At 39.0% G+C, this 23,691-nt stretch overlaps 1 protein-coding gene and 1 long non-coding RNA gene across 3 annotated transcripts in view; one reads left to right on the top strand and one right to left on the bottom strand.

Annotated features, from left to right (window-relative positions):
• Positions 1-5,157: 5,157 nt before the first annotated feature.
• Positions 5,158-8,039, bottom strand: LOC106006923. Of its 2 annotated transcripts, XR_006604226.1 has the most exons (5): positions 7,833-8,039; positions 7,019-7,080; positions 6,815-6,853; positions 6,029-6,141; positions 5,158-5,225 (listed from the first exon to the last, which is right to left on the bottom strand). It is a non-coding gene; the product is annotated as an uncharacterized LOC106006923 (long non-coding RNA). The 2 variants fall into 2 exon arrangements; XR_001181267.2 differs by having other exon boundaries at positions 5,158-6,141.
• A 31-nt stretch (positions 8,040-8,070) lies between these two features.
• ANKRD42 (ankyrin repeat domain 42) overlaps positions 8,071-23,691 on the top strand; it is a 56,102-nt gene continuing 40,481 nt past the window's right edge. Inside the window, exons 1-3 of the mRNA XM_045071530.1 lie at positions 8,071-9,104; positions 11,131-11,294; positions 23,169-23,288. Of these exons, the coding sequence (XP_044927465.1) occupies positions 9,047-9,104; positions 11,131-11,294; positions 23,169-23,288 (342 nt within the window). The 5' untranslated portion in view covers positions 8,071-9,046. The remainder of the gene's footprint in view (positions 9,105-11,130; positions 11,295-23,168; positions 23,289-23,691) is intronic.

Here is a 23,691-nt window from a genome sequence, read left to right on the forward strand (position 1 = left end):
CTTCTGGTTTGTATCTGTTTATTTCTTGAATGGCTTTAGAAATGTGGCTTTTCTTAGGTCTTTAAAATCACCATTCTTTAACGTGAACATGGCACCTGCTATAAGCCAGGAACTCTGAGATGGAAGATGAATCTTTTCTGCCATCTATTGGAGGAGAGGGGCATATAAAACAATGAAAGCCAGTTTGTTGAACATTTACTGTGTGGTAGGCATTGGCAAATTTTTTAGATGTTTCTTCTTTGGTATTTATAATCATACATAGTAGATATTATCTACTATGTACAGATTGAATCACTGAGAAAGTTGTAGAATAGGAATGTAGACCTAGCTTTGCTTCATTTTATTCTGTAGTATTTCTGTAATTACAAAGCATTCCTTGAGTAGGTACATCAGACTACCTGGAAGTGGGTTAAGGAAGACTTCAGAGGTGGTGGTATTTGGGTTTAGGAGAACTAGGAGTGGAGTCCACATTGGTGGGAAGGGTATGTATGGAGAAAGGACAGCAAACAAAGGCTTGAAAACATGTGTTTTCAAATTGTTCTATATGGTTAAAACCCAACAACTTTGAAGATTATGAAGTCTTCTTAGTTATGCTTAGAAGTTTGTATTATACTGGTGAGCATGGGGGCCACCAGAAATTTAAACAAATCCTATCTGCATCTTTTTAAAGAATCAAGTGAACAGAAATTTATGAGATTGTTGACTGTCAATACAATTATTATAGAAAGGTCCAATAAGAAAAACCGGTAGGTGTCCACTGGATTTGAGAAGTGAGAACACATTGTGATAGTTGAACTTCCAAATGTAAATGAACACTGTCATGGAAGAAGTGCTGGGGTCTGAATCCAAAAACAGGCAAAATTTTCTGTTGTCTTCTTTTGGGGGGGGATCGTAACTTGTATCAAATGCTTAAAAGTATTTGATCAGAGGGGCACCTGGGTGGCTCAGTGGGTTAAAGGCTCTGCCTTTGGCTCAGGTCATGATCTCAGGATCCTGGGATCGAGACTGCATTGGGCTGTTCAGCAGGGAGCCTGCTTCCTCCTCTTTCTCTCTGCCTACTTGTAATCTCTATCTGTCAAATAAATAAATAAAATCTTAAAACAAAACAACGAAACAAGTATCTGACTGAAGAAAGGTGACATTCACATCTACCAGTGTATGAAGAATATCCATATAAAGGAAGAGGATCACGGAAAGGTTCTTGAGGAGCAAACATTAAACACTTAAATGGGAGGGTGGGAAAGAAGTACTACTGAGGGGAAAAAAAAAATCCACAAAATCCATAATGGTTGAAAAAAGGCAGTAAACAAAGCCAAGGAAATACGGGATGATAAAGAACCCCTAAAAATTGAACAGGTGAGTATTATGGGTGTTAACACTAGTTGCAATGGGGTAGTGAGGGTGAGCGGTGACAAAATTTTATGAGCTACTCTTCATTTAACTGTAGTTAGAATGAGACAAAAAGATGTCTAACATACATGTTAAAAGGAGTTCAATGGAGACCTGTTGAAGAGAGATGACTGACAGACCAGAGATTTATCAATAGCACAAAAGGAATTAGCTTTGAAGTGGCAGAGGGGTAATACTTCCTCCGAGATGATCACAGGTACTTAATAGTTGGAACTGAAAATCCAATTCCTAGTTTTTCTTCGAGGTAGGAGGTTGGATACTGGGCAGTGATTTAGATGTGTGGCCCCCAAATTTCACTGCATTACCATCAGCAAATATTAAGAACAGATGGTCTCTGAAGGATCTCATTTAGCAAACTCTGAGATCCCTCTACCATTTAGAAAGCTCCAACATGCAAATAATGTCAATTATATCTTAACTTTAAAAAACCCTTGGGTAACTTAAATGAATAGCTAGATCTGATAACTGATCTAGGAAACAACAATGACTTTGTAGCCCCAAAAGATGGAAAAGTAATAGTCAACACAGATCAATGGGAATTAAAACTAGTTAGTAAGCTACACTGGAAAGTGTAGCAAGGAAAACCCAAGAAAGCCTCATGTAAGATGAAATATTTTTTGAAGTAACAGCTGAAGTTTGTGAGAACTAACATTTCCCAAAACCTGAAAATTTCATTGTTAGTACCCTCTATGTTCTGATTTTAACATAATCTGCTTACTTAAAACCTAGTTTTAACTTTACTGTTCTGGAAAATACTATAGTTATCTGTTACTTAACTAAAAATAAGCTTCAGAAAAAAAAAAAGACCTACCTATATAATAAAAATTCAGATTTTCAAGTAAAAACTAAACCCAAAATAGACCATTTGTTTTGTTTTCCCAAACAAACTTTGTTTACAACCTGTTTAGCAACTACTAAATGCTACAATAAGTTTATACAAAATTTTCAGAAAAATACTTGGCATCTCACTGTGCTGGCAAGTGAAAAGTTTTTAGCAGACGAAAGAAGAGGTAATCTGGAGGTAGAAATGGAGTCAGGCTAAAAAAAAAAGGGGGGGGGGCTGAACTTCTCTCAAAGTACGGTTTCCTCCTAATCCTATACAGAGTTGTGCAGGTAGGAAAGAGCAAGTTAAGCAAGAGCAAAAAAGCACTGCGGGGTGAAAGTTTGGAGAGGTGTCCAATGAAAGGAGAACAAGAATGCCTGGGAAGCAAGAGAAGAGTATTTAGCTATTTAGGCATAAGGAAGTTGGTTACCAAAACACATTTAATTGAACTTTTGGCCTGGGGTTGGCCCCGCTCCCTCCTCTGGCACTAAATGCAAAAAGCTGATTTATGGGGGATTTAGGCAGAGCCCTCTGGAAAAACTAAGAGATGGAACCTTAAGTTTCCTACTTACACAGAGCTCCATTTCTCTAGAATGCCAAGATTCCCACTTCAGTGTGTTCTGGAATGGTTCACATGAGACATTTCCTTCAGTCAGTTCCTCACTTACCTTGACATCCTGTGCATCCGGGGTTTTTATATCTTGACTCCTCTGAGTGTTACCAATAATTGCTAACTGCCAAACCAGTGTTTTTCTTAGCTTCTTAATCTTTCCTGACCCATGTGCTCATAAGAAATACTTTTGTTTTATATAACAATACATGTTTTCCTGTGCTGCTGTATTTTTACTTAGAATTTTTGTAAAATTAAGAAATATAGAAAAGTCTTTTACATCTTTCTTGTTCTATACTGAGTTTTAATCTTCTACATTCTTTGAAAAAAAAAACTTTAAAAAACTAAATGAGGGGCGCCTGAGTGGCTCACTGGGTTAAAGCCTCAGCCTTCGGCTCTGGTCATGATCCCGGAGTCCTGGGATCGAGCCCCACATCGGGCTCTCTGCTCAGGGTGGGGGGGGAGCCTGCTTCCTCCTCTCTCTCTCTGCCTACTTGTGATCTCTGTCTGTCAAATAAATAAATAAAATCTAAAAAAAAACTAAACTAAAAGATTGCATATATATTGCCTTTCATTCACTTTATCTTTTTCTATGTTAATAATGTAGAACTCATTTCTACAACTGTGTATTTCATAGGCATGTAGCATAATTCAGCACTGTTTCACTGATGGATATTAAAGTGTCTAATTATTTACAACCATAACACTTTGCAATGACTAACCTACTACAACAGAACGTTATTTTGAAGATTTTACAACTGGATAGTTTCTGACTGAAGGGTAACATATGTTTAGAGTTTCAACAGATACTGCCAAACTGTCCTTCCTGGGTCATTCCAATTTAATCTCTCACCAGCAGGGTCTTCAGACCTCTTTTAGCACTCATTATCTATCTTTTAGTTTTTATCATAGTGCTGTGCAGAGCATTCCTAATGAGTTCAATAAATTTTGTTCACCACCCCCCCCAAATTGAAGTACAGTTGATGTACAACATTCATTAGTTTCAGGTGTACTTGCTTTTGGTATTTTTCATCATTTTTGCTCATTAGTTTTTCTAGAGTTACTCTTTCTCAGCCTTGATAATAAACATTGTCTACTTCTGGTCTAAACTTCATGGTAATGTATCTTTTAAATGTTTGTTTTCTCTGTGATCCCTGGGGCTGATATTACTTAAGAAGGACTTCCTAAAATATAAACAGCAAATTCCTGTATTTTCTTCTAGCACTTTGATAGTATCTTTAACTCTGAAATTTTTGCATATGAAAATGAAGAGCTTACATTTCTGTATCTGAAATGCTACCCCTATAATAAGTGTATACATATATTTCTGAATTCTAGTTTGTTCCACTACTTATCCAGTCTTATTCCAGTTACCTCCCTGTTATACATACCCTAGCTTTGTAGTTCTGATGGGTATTTGGGTGAGTTCTCATTCTTATTTTAAAAAAACCATTTTGGTTAATCTTGCACCTACATTCTTTGAGATAAAAAAACCATCTTGTGGGGCGCCTGCCTTTGGCTCAGGTCATGGTCTCAGGGTTCTGGGACCCAACCCCACATCAGGCTCTCTACTCAGCAGGGAGCCTCCTTTCCCCTCCCCCTCTGCCTGCCTCTCTGCCTACTTGTGATCTCTGTCAAATAAATAAATAAAATCTTAAAAAAAAAAAAGTATGGCTTTTCTTTAAAAAAAAAAAAAATCGCCTTTTTTTTCCATTAAAAATTGTTAGAATTTTTAATTGAAATGCAACAAATTTATAATCTGAGGAGAATCTCATCTTTAAACACTGAGCCTACTCACCTAGGAATAAAGCGTATCTTTCCATTTATTCTAATTCTAGTTTTACGTTTTTGTTTTTTTTTTTTAAGATTTTATTTGACAGAGAGAGATTACAAGTAGGCAGAGAGGCAGGCAGAGAGAGAGGAGGAAGCAGGCTCCCTGTTGAGCAGAGAGCCAGATGTGGAACTCGATCCCAGGACCCTGAGATCATGACCTGAGCTGAATGCAGTGGCTTAACCCACTGAGCCACCCAGGCACCCTAGTTTTACGTATTTTTAATGTAGGTTTGGCCTATTTCTTGATAGATTTCTAGAATGTTTCACCATTGTTGGTGCTAATTTGAGTTCTTTACATTTAAAAGTTGATTATATCGTTTACAAAAAATCATCTGGGGGCGCTTCCAAGTAAACGATATAATTTATCTTAATTTCTTGCTAATTTCATACCTTATCTCACTTACTGGATCCATACTATACTGGATCCAAAATTCTCAGAACAATGTTGAATTGTATGAATGACAGAAAAATATAACCTGGATCATGAAATTAAGTTTCTTTATTGCTGGTTGATACCCTTCATCCAGTTAAGCAAACTTCCTTTTGTTCCTTATTATAAAAAAATTTTTTTTTAAATCAGTAATAGATGTTAATTTCTCAAGTGTTTTTTCAGTATCAATTAAAGTTATATAGTTTTCCCCTTTATCTACTAATGTAGAAGATTTTCATTACCTGTCTAATGTTGACCATCCTTGTACAGGTATGATTAACCCAACTTGGTTATGACATTATTCTCTAAATGCACTGCTAGGTTTTTTTTGTTTTTTTTTTTTCCATGTATTTTTAAGTGAGACTGAGCTATATTTTATTTTACTATCTTTTAGATTCTGCTATGGTTATGTTCCTTTCATAGTTGGGACACACTCCCATTCATCTCTATGCTTTGTTCCTGGTGACCTTCATCAGGGATATATAGGGCATTCTTTCATGATTATCAGTTCATTATGGTTTTCTAACGGTAGAGCCAATTTTTCGGGATGTGTATTTTCCTAGAAAATTGTCCAGGTCAATTTTCAAGATTATCCATATAAGACTATTCTAGATTCACTTCCAATTTTCGAAGTCCCTCTTATCTGTAATATGTTCCATTTTTCCAAATATTTCTTTTCTTTAGATTTGTTAAGTGTCTATTTATTGTCCTTTTCAAACAGAAGGCATTACCATCAATTTTATTTTCTATTTCATGAATATCTTATTTTTAATTCCTTTACGTTTATTTTGGGAGATTTTCTGTTTTCTGCTTCTCTGCTGTTTTGGTTTTCTTTTCTAATCCTTCCTGCCATTTGTGCATCCTTTGAGGATGTGCTGACCCTCAATGAATTTACCCATATAGCAACAAATGAAACCTTTACCATTATTATGTAAGTGGCTACAAACTCTCTATTAATTTGGAGTCAGTCAGAGTGAGTTCCAATTCCCCACTTCCTATTATGTGATCTTGGCCAAATGTGAGCAGTTTCTTCATCTGTAAAAACAGAAATAATAATAGAGATTAAGTCTGAAACTATTTGTAAATCATTTAGCATAGAAACTGGCCCCTATTAAAATAACTCAATCGATGTCTGAGAAAACAAAACACCTCAGTTGCTCTATTTCTAAAAATAAGCAGACTGGGATGACTAATCCCAAATTCCCTCCTAGCTGTAAAAAAGATGATTTTCGGGGCACCTGGGTAGCTCAGTGGGTTAAAGCCTCTGCCTTCCGCTCAGGTCATGATCCCAGGGTCCTGGGATCGATCGAGCCCCACATTGGGCTCTCTGCTCAGCAGGGAGCCTGCTTCCCCCTGTCTCTTTGCCTGCCTCTCTGCCTACTTGTGATCTGTCAAATAAATAAATAAAATCTTAAAAAAAAAAAAAAAAAGATGATTTTCATTCTCTCAGTTCATCCACAACAAACAACTGACCATCAAGCCACATCCTAACCCACACCACAGCTACTAAGCTCTCCACAGTCCCTACCTCCCAGAAGCTCAGAGTCCTTGGGGAGTCAGGGTGAAGACCAACTGTTAAATAGGTAATTTTAAAATAATGTGAAAAGTGGTCTAATAAAGGCTGCGGAAATTCAGAGACTTTGAGAAGTATGTCCAGCAAAAATCAAAGATCTAGGTTGGATACCTAATTCAGGTACTTAATACTTACTAGCTGTGAATCTTCAGGCATAACTGGTGCTTTTTGTCTCTGTAAAAAGGAAGAATAATACGGTTCGGATAGGTTATGTTAGGATTAAATAACAAAACTAACAGAAAGTACTTAGTACAGTGTCAGACTCACAGGAACTCAGCAAATGGCAATTATTAGTATTACCACTATTACAAGAGGCTATGGAAGTTAAAGTCAACTTACTGTACTTCACGAGAGGTAAGACAGGGTCAGGGTAATTTCCCAAATGTGTTTAAGAACAAAACCTGTGGCAAAGAAAGAAGGATGGGGAAAGGGGAAAAAAAAAGTTGAAAGGGGAATTAAGGTGGGTGATACCCTTGGAGGGCAGAGAATTCTACTGTATTCTCTGCTGCTAGCACTAAATCCGACCCATGTATTTTCTTCTAATTTTCTTTTTTTAAGAAGGCTCCACGCCCAACGTGGGGTTGGAACTTCTCTCTGAGATCAAAGTCGCGTGCTCTACCAACTGAGCCACCCAAGTGCCTCGCGGCCCCTGGCCCCACCCGAGTATTTTCAATAAAGAGTGAATGGAAGAATATATGTTAAGCAATAAGGTTAGATAAAAAGATTTGGGCCAAACTGCTGAAAGTGAACATTTTACATTAAAAAGAGCCTTGGATTTGGGAGTCAGGAACCCTGGGGCAGTCTTCTGACTACTGACCTGTGTTTATACTGGTTCCGTAACTTACCTGTTTGTCCTTAACGAATTACTGATACCTTGAATCGGCTAACCTACAAACCAGAGACAACACCTACCTTACAAAAATTATTGAGAATTAAGTACCAAGCAATTACCGAAGAGCCTGGCACTAATAAGCATTCAATAATGAAAGCGGCTGCAGCTGCTAACTTTTCCTTTGGGTCTTTCTCCACACCTGTGAATCGCTAAGGTAAGAACCTATTTCCTCCGATGTTCCAGCGAGCACTGAGAAACTATACTAGATTTGTCAAGGACGAAGAAAGGCCCCACCCGGCCCGCGCGACACAGGTCACCTACGCAAACTGCAGTCCTGGAACCTCCACCTGCTTCGCTGAGCCATGGAAAGCGCGACGGATGCTAGGCCATTGGAGAAAAAGGGCCTAGATAATTTGGATGTGAGGCCGTACGGAATTTCACAAAAACCGGTCCTTACCACCCTCCGACGTCTCTAGAGGCGAAGCCTAGAAAAAGGTGGAGGGGAAGCCGGAAGTGACGCAAGACCGTGAGGAACAGGAAATGACCGCAGCACGCCGGAAGTTTACCCGTTTCCAAGGCAGCGGCTCCAGCACACCTCCAACAGGTTGGCTGGAGTCGGGAGGCTGGAAAGCAACTTGGAGGAGAGGGTACTAGCCCACGGCGGCCGCCGCCGGAGCGACTCGCGGGGAGTAGCGACCGAAGACGGCGGCCGCCTCAGTAGCCACCGCGTGTGGAGGATAAACGGCCGACACGGCCAACGCCGGGGCCAATTAAGGCAGAGAGTTAGCGAAGACCACGACTGTAGTCCCAGCGAAGACAGGGAAAGAATCCGTGAAGATGGCAGCCACCTCTGTAGGGACTCTAGCAGAAGACTAAGTGAAGACATCGGTTTCTCCGGCAGTGACTCTAGAAGAGTTAGTGAAGACCTGGGCAGTGTCTCTCTGGAGAGAGTTACGGGAGACGGTGGGCGCCGTCACAGTAGCTCCTGGGAGAGAGTAAGGGGAGACCAAAGCTTCAGCAGCAGTGACGTGAATTTAAGTGAAGTCGGGAGCCACCAAACTAGTGACTGCGAGGGACTGGTCAGAGAAGACCGCGGCCTGTGCTTCAGTGATTCTTGGGAGGGTGTCAGAGTAGTCCCGGACCCCCAACTCAGCCACTCCGGGGAGAGAGGCAGTGACTACAGCAGACGCCGCCTCAGTGGCTCTTGGGAGGAAGGGAGTGTCGATGGCGGCCACAGCCTCAGTAATTCCTGGGAGGGAGTAAGTGAAGACCGCGGTTACGCGGCCAGCGACTCCTCCGGGGTGAGCGTCAGCGTAGACGCCAGCCGCTGCCTCCGTGGCTTCTGGGAGAGAGAACGTATAGACGAGGGCTTCCGCAGCGGAAACTCTTGGGAGAAAACCCGGGAGGATCAGGTACCCAGTCTTAGCGACGACGAAGGCAGCCACTGCAGTGGCTCGTGGGTGACAGCAAGTGAAGACCGCCGCAGCAGCGGGGGCCTGGACTCGGGTCCTCCCCGGAGTCCAAGGGATCGCACCATGCCAGGGGCTTCCGATTCAGGCCCTTCCACCTCCTCTAGGGAGAGTGCAACCCCGTGTGAGTCAGACTACTTCGCTTGCCTTTGTCTCTGCCACTCTTTTCTGATTTCATCCACATCTGCTTTGGCCCTTTCTGGCAGTTTCCTTTCTCAGCTGTGACTCCTGATTTCCCTTAATTGACTTGTTTTAAGTGGGTCCCAAAGCTGTTCACCTGTTTCTTATCCTTCTTCACTCCAGCTTTCCTCTCATTCTTTCCACCTGCACTATTCCTGAGACTTCTAGTCCAGACTGACATAAACGCTTGTTAAATGTTAGACCCTTGGCTTCTCTGCAGCATTTGACCCTCTGGAGATGACTTTAGACTTACCTAGTTTTCTCCCTTCCACTCTATTGACTCTCCCTTTCCCGTAGTTAACTTTTCTTCCATCCTCTCCTTAAATCCTATTATTTCCCCCTGGATAATGCCATCACTGGTGCTTTTTTCCCTGGTCGTGTGCTGTTACTGAGAACTGACCGGGAAACTTGTGTGGCTGTGAGATTCTTGTGCCATCTTGGTTTGAGCAAGGACTACTGATAACACCCTTAATGACTTAATTTTTTGAGATTCAGTCCTTTTCTCTGATACATTATAGCCCCCAAAGAAAAATACTCCCAAGCATTCGAGGCCAGGTGGTATGGTTTCTTATATCCTGTTCACTGTCTTAGCTTCTGCCTGCCAAGCACTGTGATAATATTGAAAAAGGAAAAGGTTAAGGTGTAGGCAGGGAAAGATATTATGACAGTGCTTGGCACATGGTAGGTGCTCAGAAAGGATTTTTGAGTAAAATGTGCAGCATTTTGTTAAGGAGTGCTATAAGATATGATACTAGCCCTCAAGAAACTAGCATTTGAGTTGTGGAGAAAGGACATATACATAGATAAATAGTAGTATAGATTGCATAGATTATCTACCAAAAATTAAAAAACCATTTGAGGTCAGGAATCATGCCTTTTTGTTCAGGATATACTTTGATTAAATTCTCTTCTTTCTCTTCCAACAACTGTTCATGCTTAGGTACCTTTGTTGCTTCTGGCTTAAAATATTTCACAGTCACAGGGACGCCTGGGTGGCTCAGTTGGTTAAGCAGCTGCCTTCGGCTCAGGTCATGATCCCAGTGTCCTGGGATCAAGTCCCATATCCGGCTCCTTGCTCAGCAGGGAGCCTGCTTCTCCCTCTGCTTCTGCCTGCCTCTCTGTCTGCCTGTGCTCGCTCGCTCTCCCTCTCTCTCTCTGACAAATAAAATCTTAAAAAAAAAATTTCACAGTCACAATGTAGCTTTGATGTTTGGAACATTAAATTGTAAAATATAAGACCGCTGGAGTGTTATGAAGTAAACATTGTAACCTGCCATTCCTTTCTTAGTGTAGTACAAATGAGAAGGATAAGAAAAAGATTGTGGAATATATCAGCCTATGTGAGTTAGGGCTCTGTTAAAATCACTGGAGAGTAGGTCTCTCTTGTGGAGAATGCACTGGGTGTATTTCAGAATGGTTACTTTACCTCTTTCCCTGCCAAAGACATGAAGTAATTCTTTTCACAGTGATAACCTGGTGGGATTTACCCTGGTAGGGTAAAATCTATGAAAATGTGGGGGCATTTTAAGACTGTAGCCCTAGAGAGTTTCTCATTCGTAGGCTAATACTTGCCCAGCCTCTAGCAGTTTGTCAAAATTACCATTTCAGTGCTTGGAAGTTTATGGCTCCAGTGGCTTTTGCTCCAGGTAAGCTGAACTTGTTTGTGTTTCTCTGTATTTGTGTGTCCAGACTCAGGGAGGCAACTGGCTCCGAGAACTTGGTTCTCTGATGAGTCCAAGAAAAGTTGTTGATTTTCCTTTTGTCCAGCTTTTTCTTTACCTATGGGAGTGATAACTTCTGTGCTTTTTATGTGTTAGAGCTGAAATGGAAGTGTGATTGAACTGTTAATCAGTTCTTTGTAGTAAATTGTTTGGAAAGCCAAAGTGATTTTGTGCTTTCTGTTGAATCATTGCTTTAGTCTTTTTTTTTTTTTAAAGTTTTGTGATATATGTTAATTTGATTTTCAATAGGTGCCCGGAAGAAAGTGCATTTTGGTAACATACATGATGCTGTACGGGCTGGAGACGTAAAGCAGCTTTCAGATATAATAGAACGAGGAGCCAGCATAAATGAAGCAGACATTCTCCATAAGTTTACCCCTTTACATTGGGCAGCACATTCTGGAAGTTTGGAGGTAAGAGGCTGTATAAATTATTAAACTGAAGTAAGTTTACAACTGTTAGCAATTTTGAAATTTAGCAAATAGGACTGAGACTTTATACTAGGCACTGGAAATATTTTTTTCTTTTCATTTCGTTGTAATATTTGTTGTTCTGGTTACTGTGCCTTTGTAACAAATTGTCTCAAAAGGTAGTGGCATGAAATGACCATTGGTGCTCAGGAGTAAATTAGGAGTTTGGATCTCAGGGACAGCTTGTCCTGTTTTGTGATGTGTTGGGCTTCAGCTAGAAGATTTAAATGCTGAATCTGGAATCTTCTGAAGGCTTGTTCATGCAGGTGTCTGGTAGAAGATGCTAGCTACACCCTGGCCACCTTAATTCCTCTCCATGTGGGTTTTTATGTGAAGTCTCTCCACCTGGGCATGTTTGTGATTCCTCACAATGTAGTTACTATGTTCCAAAGGCAAGCATGGAGGGTAATTTATAGACGGTAGCATGGGAATATCCAGTTCTGTCAATCCTAAAATTTTTCCTATAGTTATTTTAGATTTTTAAAAAAGAGATGGAATATTATAGTCGCGTGTGAAGTCCCTTAGCACCCCCTTCAGGTGCCATTCCTCTCCTCCCAACTCATATGTTGTTATTACATATGATTATAGCATTGTTTTTAATGACATTTTATATAAATGACATCATACTATGTGTATCATCTTGTAGCTTTTTGTGTTCAATGATGTGTTTTGGATCTTAACTATGTGGCTACATTTATGTACTCCATTTCTTTGAGACATGTTACAATACCATCTACTTAGATTAATATCAGAATTTATCCACTTTTTGATTGATGGCTATTTAGTTGGTTTCCATTTTCAGCTAGTACAGGCAGTGCTTAGTGAATATTTTTATGCAGACTTTCTCTTGGGTTGTGTGAAAAGCCACCTGGACTTTTTCCTCATGATTCAAGATTGTGTGGAGCTTATTTTCGTGACTACAGCCTGTAGGCTGCAGTGGTTCTGTTCGGTACAAAGTCTCTTATTGCTCCAGACACACAGAGACTGCTTTCTCTGAATATGGTTTCTCTGTGTGATTTCCTGTTTGGGCTTCTCTGCTTCTTGGAACCAAATCTGGTCCTGAGGATTATATTAAATAGCTTGAACTTTATCCTGTAGGGGATGGGTTTTGGACTTAAGGAAGGTTTCAAGTAATATCAGATAATTAGTTTGAGAACGATAACTTTATACTCTCCACCAGTTTGTGTGCCCTGCTTGAACTGTTGTAAACAGGATTTTTGCTTTGGCCTTTTAGTGGCTCCCTTTCACCTAGGAGAAATGTGCCTTGACAGTTCTTTGTGAGTTTATAACCCTGGGTGGGTAATTTTTTCTGTTTCCTTCCACATCCCTTCTGGATCGACTTTGGTGGATCTCCCATCTCTTCTCTGGCTTCAGATGTCAGTCCTAGTTTCATTAAAGATGGGGTGTTCTTCCTGCTTATCTTGCCTTTTTTTTTAATGATTGCTAAGAGAGGAAGAAGTAGTGATCTCACTCTGCCATAATCAAATAAGATGGGGTTTCCTCTTTTTCCTGGTATCCTTCATCCTTTCTGATTACTCTCGGTCTTTTTTGATTAATGTCCTCTGCCTGCTCTACAAATAGAGGCATTTTTTTATTCCTCTGCTAATGACCTTTTCTCTCCTACTTTATATCCTTTCTTTAGGTCGTCTTTTAGAGTTCCTTGGCTTTACTGCTACAACAGAATAATTAATTGGTTTGCTTTTTCTCTTGAACTCTGGCTTATGTATCAGGTGCTTGATCAACACCTCAGGCATATCTGATAGGATCTCACATTGGTCTAAAACTAAACCAGTATCCTTTTCCCTCCCTTTCTTAGTTTTCCAGGCTAATAACTTTGCGTCATTATTGACTTGTCTTCATTTTTTCCAGAAGCAAACACAGTATCAACATTTGTCTGAAGGTGTACTTCATAATGCATATTGATGTAGTGAGAACTGATTACCAGATCCTTGATTTTGTTCCATCTTCATCTCCTGTTTGTCCTCTCCATCCTCCTAGCCATTGCTTTAGATCTAATTGATTTCTTCTTTTCTGTCTCATCCACCTTTAATTCATATTCAGTATAAAGTTATCCCTCTAAAACTAATATCTGATGTTACTTAAGTCCATGTAGTGACGCACTCCCCCATAAGTTATTATAAAGTTTAAGATATTTACTAGAAGGGACTTCTCTCTCCAACCTCATCTCCCATCATACTTGTTTTACTCTGTAGTACTGGTGACTACTGTCATGTCCTACACAAGTCTGCTGTTTCATGTTACTGTAAACTTATCTTGTTTTTATCTGCTTAGTCTCATCTCTTCATACTGGTTTCTTGGTTGAAAACTAGGCCAGGCAGCACCCATTTGGTAAAGCCTCTGTGTTCCCCACCCCCCTTATATTCCCCAATAAACTACCTAGGATCTACACCTAAGTCTTACACATATTTAAAAAGTTGTATTTGTATGTATCACATTGAATTTATCACCTTGAACCTCTTTTAGAGTTTTGAGCTTTTTGAAGGTGCCATTTAGGTTTTATTCCTCTTTTTTTCCCCCAGCATCTGGCATAATGTTTGGCATATTGGATTCATAATAAATGTTGACTGTATTGCTGAATTTTTTGATTTTTAAAAAATTTTTTAAATTTTTATTTTAAGTGTCTGGAACAGTGTATAACAGATATTCCAGAAATGTTTGTTGAAATTTTAACAAAAATAAATCTAAACCAAAAGATTTTGGTGACTTTCTACCTTCCCATGTAAAGATCATCTCCTAATTATCTACTTGAGTACTACATCAATGCTTTTACGTTTTGTTATCCTTTCTGAAATATCTTTTTTTTTTTTTTAAGAATTTTTTAATTTATTTGACACAGAGAACGAGAGAGGGAACACAAGCGGGAGGAGTGGGAGAGTGAGAAGCAGGCTTCCCGCTGAGCAGGGAACCTGATGCAGGGCTCCATCCCAGAAGCTTGGGATCATGACCTGAGCCGAGGGTAGACATTTAATGACTGAGCCACCCAGGCACTCCCTCTCTGAAATATCTTAAGACTGTGGTACTTATGTTGGTAATATGAAATGGTTACTAAATAAACAACTGGTAAAACCTGCTTTCTTAGACTTTAGTTCTTTTCCTTCTGTCAGATGATATCAGTTCTTGAGCCCCCTGTGGTAAACTTTATTTCAGGTATATTTTTCACTGCCAGAATTTATTTTCCTTCTTTCTTTTTTTGAAAAAATAATTTGTCTCTTTGTACAATTTTTTCCTTTTTTTTTTAAATTGTATTACATCTTTCACATTTTTGAAGTTAACTTTGGAAATACAATAGTATATCATGTATGTGGATGTGAATCAATATTTGAATATTCATGGTCACAGAATAATTAAAATTCAAAATTAAAATGAATCTTTATAAATAAATGTACTATAAATTATAGTCTCAAAAACAGAGATATTTATAGTTTTATTTAAATTTCATAACATTGATTTTTATCCTGAACGTTGAATTGTTTCCCAAACGTATTGTGAATTAGGCTTTTATCCTGAACGTTGAATTGTTTCCCAAACGTATTGTGAATTAGGCAAAACTTTAATTCAGTTAACACATTTTTATGAGTGTTTGTATGTAAAAAAATGTTTTTAAAGATTTTATTTATTTATTTATTTGACTAAGAGGGAGAGAGTACAAGCAGGGGGAACAGCAGAGGGGTAGGGAGAAGCAGGCTCCCTGCTGAGCAGGGAGACTGATATTGGGCTCTATCTCAGGACCCTAGGATCATGACCTGGGCTTAAGGCAGATAGTTAACTGACTGAGCCATCCAATGGCTCACCACTGAAGATTTTATTTAATTTTATTTTTTTAAAATCTCTACATCCAACATTGGGCTTGAACTCACATGCTCCACTGACTGAGCTAGGTAGGCACCCATATATATATTTTTTCATAAGTATACTCTTTCATCCCCATCACCTGTTTCAGCCACTCTCCACCTACTGCTTCTCTGATAACTATCATTTTGTTCTCTATAGTTAAGAGTCTGTTTCTTGGGTGCCTGGGTGGCTCAGTGGGTTAAGCCGCTGCCTTCGGCTCAGGTCATGATCTCAGGGTCCTGGGATCGAGTCCCGCATCGGGCTCTCTGCTCAGCAGGGAGCCTGCTTCCCTTCCTCTCTCTCTACCTGCCTTTCCGTCTGCTTGTGATTTCTCTCTGTCAAATAAATAAATAAAATCTTTAAAAAGAAAAAAAAAAGTCTGTTTCTTGGTTTGTCTTTTTTTCCTTTGCTCATTTGTTTTGTTTCTTAAATTACAAGTGAAAGATAGATCATATGGTATTTATCTTTCTCTTATTTCTGTTTGTCTGTATTTTCTATTGGATGAGTCATTGTCATCATACTTTAATTCTTTAGATATAAATTCTTTTAAAAATTGTTTCAGTTCTCTGGAGCTATTTATAATGGCTGCTTTGAAGTCACACTAAGTCCAACATCTGGGCCCTCTTAGAGATAGTTTCTATTGATTATTGTCTCCCCCGCTGCCCATGTATGGGTCACACATTCTTTGTATAATTATAATCTCATAATTTTTTAGTTTGCCTAGACATTTTGAAAACTGTACATTTTAGATTATCTATTGTAGCAGCTTTTAATTCTGTTCCTATTCACTGCATCCCTCCCAGATGTGCTTATTGCTGTGTATTTGCTTGTTGACTTGCTTGGACTAATTGTGTGGAGTCTGTTTCCCCACAATATGTAGTCACTACACCATTTTTTAAATTTGTTTGTTTTGGTTTTTAAAAATTCTTGTTAGTATTTTTAAGTCTGGCTAGGGGTCACTTTGGGTCAGTGATTGATCAGAGGTTGTGCTTGAATACCTTTACCTAGTAAGGATTAATCTTTTGCTGAGTCTGTGTGCGGAGAATGTTTTCAAAGTCCAGTTTACAGGTCAATTTGACTTTGTTGTTGTTGTTTTTCCCAAATGTGTTTGCAAGGCCTTAGGTTTAGCCAGGAATGTCTAGCCAACTTGGGCCCTCTTCAGTCTTTCCTGAATGTAAGCAATTTTGTACATGTACCCTGCCTTGTAGATGACAAGGGTTAAGGGGAATCTTAGCAAGGCCCACTTGTTGTCTCTTTTCTTGGCTTTTGTTCATTAATTTTCTAGGTGGTCTTTTGTTGTTTGTCTTCACCAGTATTGTGACTTCAGGTGAGTGCTAATGTTGGCTTTCCCAGGTTTTTGGCGCCAAAGGTTGGACTTGTTTATGACTTTGTGCGTGGGCATGGAGTCTTCATTCCTTCCTGCAGGGCAATGGAGTGGTCCGCTGGGTAGAACTTCTGCACCATGTAGCTCGGGTTAGGGATAGTTGTAGTCCCAGGCTTTCTGCTGCTGACTCCACCTGTTCTTATTGAGATTCAGAACACTTTCTTGAGTTAACGCTGCTTATTTTGTTTAGTGCCTCTGACATTCTCAGAGTCTTTACATTGTTGTTTTTGACAACTTTGCCTAGTTTTGTTTTTTTTTTTTTGAAGATTGTATTTATTTATTAGAGAGAGCGCGTGCACGCACACACACATGAGTGAGAGGAGGGGCAGAGGGAGAGGGACAATCAAGAATCCCTGCTGAGGGGGCGCCTGGGTGGCTCAGTGGGTTAAGCTGCTGCCTTGGGCTCAGGTCATGATCTCAGGGTTCTGGGATCGAGTCCCGTATCGGGCTCTCTGCTCAGCAGGGAGCCTGCTTCTCTCTCTCTCTCTCTCTCTCTCTCTCTCTGCCTGCCTCTCCATCTGCTTGTGATATCTCTCTGTCAAATAAATAAATAAAATCTTAAAAAAAAAAAAAAAAGAATCCCTGCTGAGGGTGGAGTCTGACCTAGGGCTCGATCCCAGGACCCTGAGATCATGCATGACTTGAGCCGAAGTCAGATGCTTAATTGACTGAGCCATTGAGGAGCCCCTACTTTGTCTAGTTTTATCACTGCTTCTTTGGGGGGTATTTTTCAAGCTCCTCACTTAGCCATTTCTGGCTCTTAGCCACATCAGTAAGATTGATCAGTTGATTTAAAAAAAAATAAATAAAAGATTTTATTTATTTATTTGAGAGAGAGAGAGCACAACTGGCAGGGAGCTGGGGGTGGAGCAGAGGGAAAGAGAGAAGCAGGCTTTCCGCTGAGCAGGGAGCCTGATGTAGGACTTGATCCCAGGACCCTGAAATCATGACCTGAGCTGAAGGCAGACATTAACTGGGTGTTAATGATCAGTAGTAACTGGGTGCCCTGATCAGTAGACTTTTGACAAAGATGCAAATGAGGTCCAATGGAGAACAGATAGTGTTTTCATTAAACGGTACTGGCACAATGGAACAGTCATATGTGAGAATATGATATATTTGGCACCTTATGTAAGAATGTATTCAAAACAGATCATAAACAAATGCAATACGTAATGTTCTAAAGCTTCTAGAAGAAAACATTAGAGAAAAATCTTTGCAAATCACATATCTTAAGAATTTATAACCAGAACATATGAAACTCTAATAGTTCCATAGTAAGAAATAAAAAAACTCAATTAAAAAAATGGGTAGATGGGGTACCTGGGTGGCTCAGTGGGTTGAAGCCTCTGCCTTTGGCTCGGGTCATGATCTCAGGGTCCTGGGGTCAAGCCCCTCATTGGGTTCTCTGCTGAGCAGGGAGCCTGCTTCCCCCTCTCTCTCTGCCTATATCTCTGCCTACTTGTGAACTCTCTGTCAAATAAATAAATAATACCTTAAAAAAAAAAGGTCAAATGACTTTGACACTTTGAAGGGACATATGGATGGCAATCAAGCACATGAAAAGGTATTCAACATCATTAGCCATTAAGGTAATGTAAACTAAAAACACAATCAGATGACAATACATTTCTATTAGAATGGCAAAACAAAAAACAAAAAATGATACTACCAATATTGGCAAGAATATGGAGCAGCTGCAACTCGTATATACTGCTAGTAGAAATGTAAAATGGTATAGCTACTTGGGAAGAGAGTGTGGCTGTTTCTTATAAAATTGAACATATACTAACCTATGTTCCGGTAATCCTACCTACATATTTACCCAGGAGAAATAGAAAACTAGTTACATGAATGTTTCCAGTGGTTTTTATTTTCCTATAACTGAATAATGTTAGCATGTAGTAGTCTCTCCATAAATATTTGTTGATAAATGGGTGACTTACTGTGATTAGTAGTGACACTGAGCTTCTTTTAAATCTTTTTATTTTCTTGGCCGCTTATCTCTGTGACAGGCCAATGATAATTAAATGTTAAGCCTTTCAACAAATGGTAATGGCTATGACTAATATGACAGTGTATACTAAAGATACAACCAATTCTTTAAAAAGAAACTTCTTGAAGATAGAATCCCCAAACTTGAACATATAAAAACAGTAACATCATATGTGGCACAGAACTCTAGTACTGTATTCTATTGAGATTTACATTAATTAAAATATTAAATGAAGATGCATTTGACTCTCCCCCTTTTTTTTGTAAGCCACTTTTTTTTCCTTTTTTTAGCAAATATCACCAAAATAACAATGTTTGCTCTGATACAGAAGCATCGGGGCTCATTTAAAGATTTGTGGCAGAGGTTGCAAATTGGCAGCTTTTGAGTGAATATGACTTGCAGATTTGTTTTGTTTGGCTTACACAATATGGGTGAAATATAAGATTTGGATTAACATTTCACTTATAGTAACAACTGGCTGAGATTAAGTAGCATTTATACCTTATGGACAAGGAATGAGATCTCCAGTTTGCCACAGCTCCCACTGTTCCCTGTTGTTGACCCAATAATAAGGCCAAGTGGTTACCATATCATTGTTCTTATGCTTTTGTTTTTCTTAAAACTAGCCCCTCACTTACTTAGGATGCTTCCCAGGCTATGGTATTTCATGATAATAGACTAAATTTCAAAGATCTAAAGATGTTCAAAAAAATCCGACTTATAACTTAACATGTTATTTTCTTAATTTAGTGTCTTCATTGGCTCCTCTGGCATGGAGCTGATATCACACAAGTAACCATGAGAGGTTGGACAGCAGCTCACATAGCTGCAATCAGAGGTCAGGATGCTTGTATGCAGGTAATAATAATTTTGATTACTTTAAAAAAATCAGTACATTTAATAACTTTAGCTTAATTTTGTTGGGCTGTTGTTTTTATTATAATAATATGACCCATAAATTTAGTTCTTTGTCCTAAACGAGTACTTACTGAATTCCACGGCTCAGATATTTGGTACCAAATACAGCTTAAACAAATTGTGTAAGACTGGGATCCTTTTATCTTTGAAGTAATTGGCCATCTGATAGGTCATCTTTTTTTTTTTTTTAAGATTTTATTTATTTATTTGACAGAGAGAGATCACAGTAGACAGAGAGGCAGGCAGAGAGAGAGGAGAGAGAGTGGGAAGCAGGCTCCCTGCTGAGCAGAGAACCCGATGCGGGACTCGATCCCAGGACCCTGAGATCATGACCTGAGCCAAAGGCAGCGGCTTAACCCACTGAGCCACCCAGGCGTCCCAGGTCATCTTTTTTTTTTAAAAAAAAAACATTTTATTTATTTATTTGCCAGAGAGGGAGAGAGAGAGAGAGAGAGCAAGCAAGCGCACACAGGCAGGCAGACTGGCAGCAGAGGCAGAGGGAGAAGCGGGCTCCCCACGGAACAAGGAGCCGGATGCGGGACTTGATCTCAGGACGCTGGGATCATGACCTGAGCCGAAGGCAGCCACTTAACCAACTGAGCCACCCAGGCGTCCCATGATAGGTCGTCTTAAAGGGATGTCTCAGACATGTCCAGATTATCTCCTTAATAGCCTGTTATGCCTTAAATTTCTTATTTAATGTATTTCCTGGCCAGAATTTCACATTAATATGTGCAGGATCTAGCTTATTAGATTAACTGGATATAATCAATACTGAAGTAGACTGGAATTTGGAGGAATGAATACAAAATTGTATAAGCAAATGGTTCCTCCCTCTAAGAAGCCTGAGATTCTACTTGGAATGAGAGGTTCTCTACTCAGTGAGTTACAAAACAGTACAAAGTACAGTCTATGATTAAGGTCTTAATGATTAGAAGGAGATCGAGAAATCATTAATGGAGACAATAAAAATTCAATTAAGCCGAAAAGAACAGGTTGAGTTCAGAAAGTAAGGAGCAATAAAAAATGATTATTATTTTTTATGTGTGAATTATGGTTTTCCATTCATCACTTCATTTAATACAGTAATCTTAGGAGTCCCCCTTTTTATAGATAAAGAATCAGATTCTGAAAGTTAAGTACCTTGCCTAAGTAAGTGACAAAACCAGAATTTGAACCTAGGTTTTATTTTATGAATCTCTATGCTCTAATTCTATGTGTAGTACTTAAATTGGAAAAATTAGATGTGTTCAAGGGGTAAACTATTGTATGAGCCTGACTAAGGTGTAGATGTTTTGTTGTTGTATACTGTTATGAATTAAGTTTGGATAGCCAGATAGGTAAAATGTCTTAGAAGGAGAATTAAGATTCATTTGTGTAAGAGTTTTGTATGTGTACTAATATATACTCTTACATATACATATATCACCCATGCATACTTATGCATACATACACATGCACATTAACAGAGGACAGTAATGAAAGTAACAGTAACAGTAATGAAAGCAGTATTTCAGGAAATTATTCTAACAAGATGTATCTGGGCTTACCTAGGATGAGGAAACAGTTTGGAGGGAAGAAGACCAGTTAGAGACTTTTGGTGTCATCACTACCCACAGAGGGAGAAATTAGGTGGTGGCAGTGGGAAAGAAAGAAAATGACAGAAGCCATCTTGAAAAGCAGGTGTTGACATAATAGAGTGAAAATTTTAAAGTTTTGAGGCAGTATGGCAGATAATAATGACACTACAGATAGGGAAATCTGAAAAGCAAGAGAGATATGGGAGCAAAAATATTGAATTCATTTTGGTACATGTTGTTTAGGGGGCTTATAGGACATTTGGGTGCAGAAGATCCAGGCAGTTGAAAAGGGTGATGGAGACAAAAATTTAAGGAGTAATAATGTATAGGAAAGAGAATAGAGTGTTGAAGATTGAATGTTGAAGGATGTTACTAGTAGTGATGGTAGGAAGCAGAGAAATGAGTAAAGAATTTGGAGGAGGAAGTCAGGATGCACTGGACTGTGCAAATGAGGGAAGAATAGTTAGGCTGAGTGTCAGAGTTACGGGATGTAAGGAAATGCCAGTGGACTTGAGAGTCACTATAGGGTGAGGTTTGCTGAATTTCCATGTAGTGGTAGGACACCATCTTGTTTGCAGGTTGATTTGGAGTTGAGGCATTGAGGTATTAATTTGAGAAGTAGGCACTGAAAAAGGAAATAAAATAGTAACTTCAGGGAATATCGGGGTCAAATAAAGCTTTACTTGATGCTTTCCTTCCTCTAAGCAATCAAACCATTCCCATAGCCCTGATTGTCCTTGTCTCCCTCAAAGGGATCTTTTCATTCTCAGAGATTTTGTGGTACTTTTTTGTACTGTACTGTGTGGTTGTTGATTATCAAGGACTGCTTTGTATAATTGATTATCATTGTCTCTACATATGTCCTAATTCTCTAAGTTGACATGTCTTCATATTCCTTGTAGTGATTTTTAAAGTGCAGTAAATATTCAGTGTGTGCTTTGTGATGATTATTGACTAGTTTGTTAATTATGAAGACTATTCTTAAAGCTTTTAATATGAGTTATGATGGAGTCCTTTGCTAAGATACTGGTAAATAAATACTGGTTAAAAAAGGTTTAAGGGAGGGATGCCTGGATGGCTCAGTGGGTTAAGCCTCTGCCTTCGGCTCAGGTCATGGTCTCAGGGTCCTGGGTTTAAGCTCTGCATTGGGCTCTCTGCTCAGTGGGGAGCCTGCTTCCCCCCCCCAACCCCTGCCTGCCTCTTGGCCTACTTGAGATCTGTCAAATAAATAAATAAAGTCTTTTTAAAAAAAAGTTCTGAGGGAGTACAACTAAAAAATATTAACTAGTAATTCTTTTAAACAGATTACTTGGTATATTACATAGAGGGGTGTGCTGTGTTTATGATATAATCCTTATACAGAAGCTAGGCTGATTGAAAATTCAGATGGAGGGCGCCTGGGTGGCTCAGTGGGTTAAGCCGCTGCCTTTGGCTCAGGTCATGATCTCAGGGTCCTGGGATCGAGTCCCGCATCGGGCTCTCTGCTTGCCAGGGAGCCTGCTTCCTCTTCTCTCTCTCCTCTCTCTCTGCCTGCCTCTCCATCTACTTGTGATTTCTCTCTGTCAAATAAATAAATAAAATCTTAAAAAAAAAAAAAAAGAATGTGACTTCTTGAAAAAAAAAAAAAAAGAAAATTCAGATGGAATTTCCTCAGATGCAGTTAGAAATTTGATTTGGAGCTAGAACGAGTTACTTTAATAATGAAATCCTCCTACAGTATATTCAAAACCTAGTTAATAAAAGATTCTGCTTTTGAAATAGTGACAGTTTACTTTTTATTTTATCATTTTAGTATTAAAGTATTTAGCTTAGTGGTTATTAATCTCTGTGTACCTTATAAATCGTATGTACATGTTGAAATCAGAATGTGAAATCTGGTATTATAAATATCTCCTAGGCAAGGTTAAAAAAGATCTCAAGTATTTTCTTAAGATTATCTAAGAATTTCTCATACTTTTTCTATGGCACATATATAAGAACTTACATAATGTAGCCATAGGTTGATAAATTGCTTGCCTATTACACATCTGCATTCATGATTTAACATTTATATTTATGTACACTCAGTGTTATTTCTCTATTTTTAGGCTCTCATAATCAACGGAGCAAATCTGGCATCTCAAGATGATCGTGGATGCACTCCTTTACACCTTGCTGCAACACATGGACATTCTTTCACTTTACAAATAATGCTTCGAAGTGGAGTGGTGAGAGATTCCTGTTAATATGCGAGAATGTGTGATCATATAGATGGAATAGCATTTAGTAGCTAGTTATCTCTTCCTGACTTTTTAAATTCCTTTTATGATCAGAGCAATTTGATCTCTCTCTTTAGCTTTTCTATCTTTAAACACAGGAGCAATAATTTAGATAAAGCTTCAAAAAATCCCAGTTTAGCTATACAAAGGATTTCAGAGGCTGGGGGTTCTTCATGTCGGTTCAGAGTTTAACTGGGAAGATTCTGAAGCTTCCAAACCCATTTCAGCCAGTGATTATATATCTTTATGAATTTCTGTGTGTTTACCTATTTTTTTGTAACTTATTTCATACACTGATTTAGAAGGTGATTTTTATCTCCAGAAATTTCATTCATTGTGATATTTATTTTCA

The sequence above is a fragment of the Mustela putorius genome, unplaced genomic scaffold (assembly GCF_011764305.1).
Source record: "Mustela putorius furo isolate JIRA1106 unplaced genomic scaffold, ASM1176430v1.1 tig00003987_pilon_pilon_pilon, whole genome shotgun sequence".
In the NCBI taxonomy this organism is placed as follows: domain Eukaryota; kingdom Metazoa; phylum Chordata; class Mammalia; order Carnivora; family Mustelidae; genus Mustela; species Mustela putorius.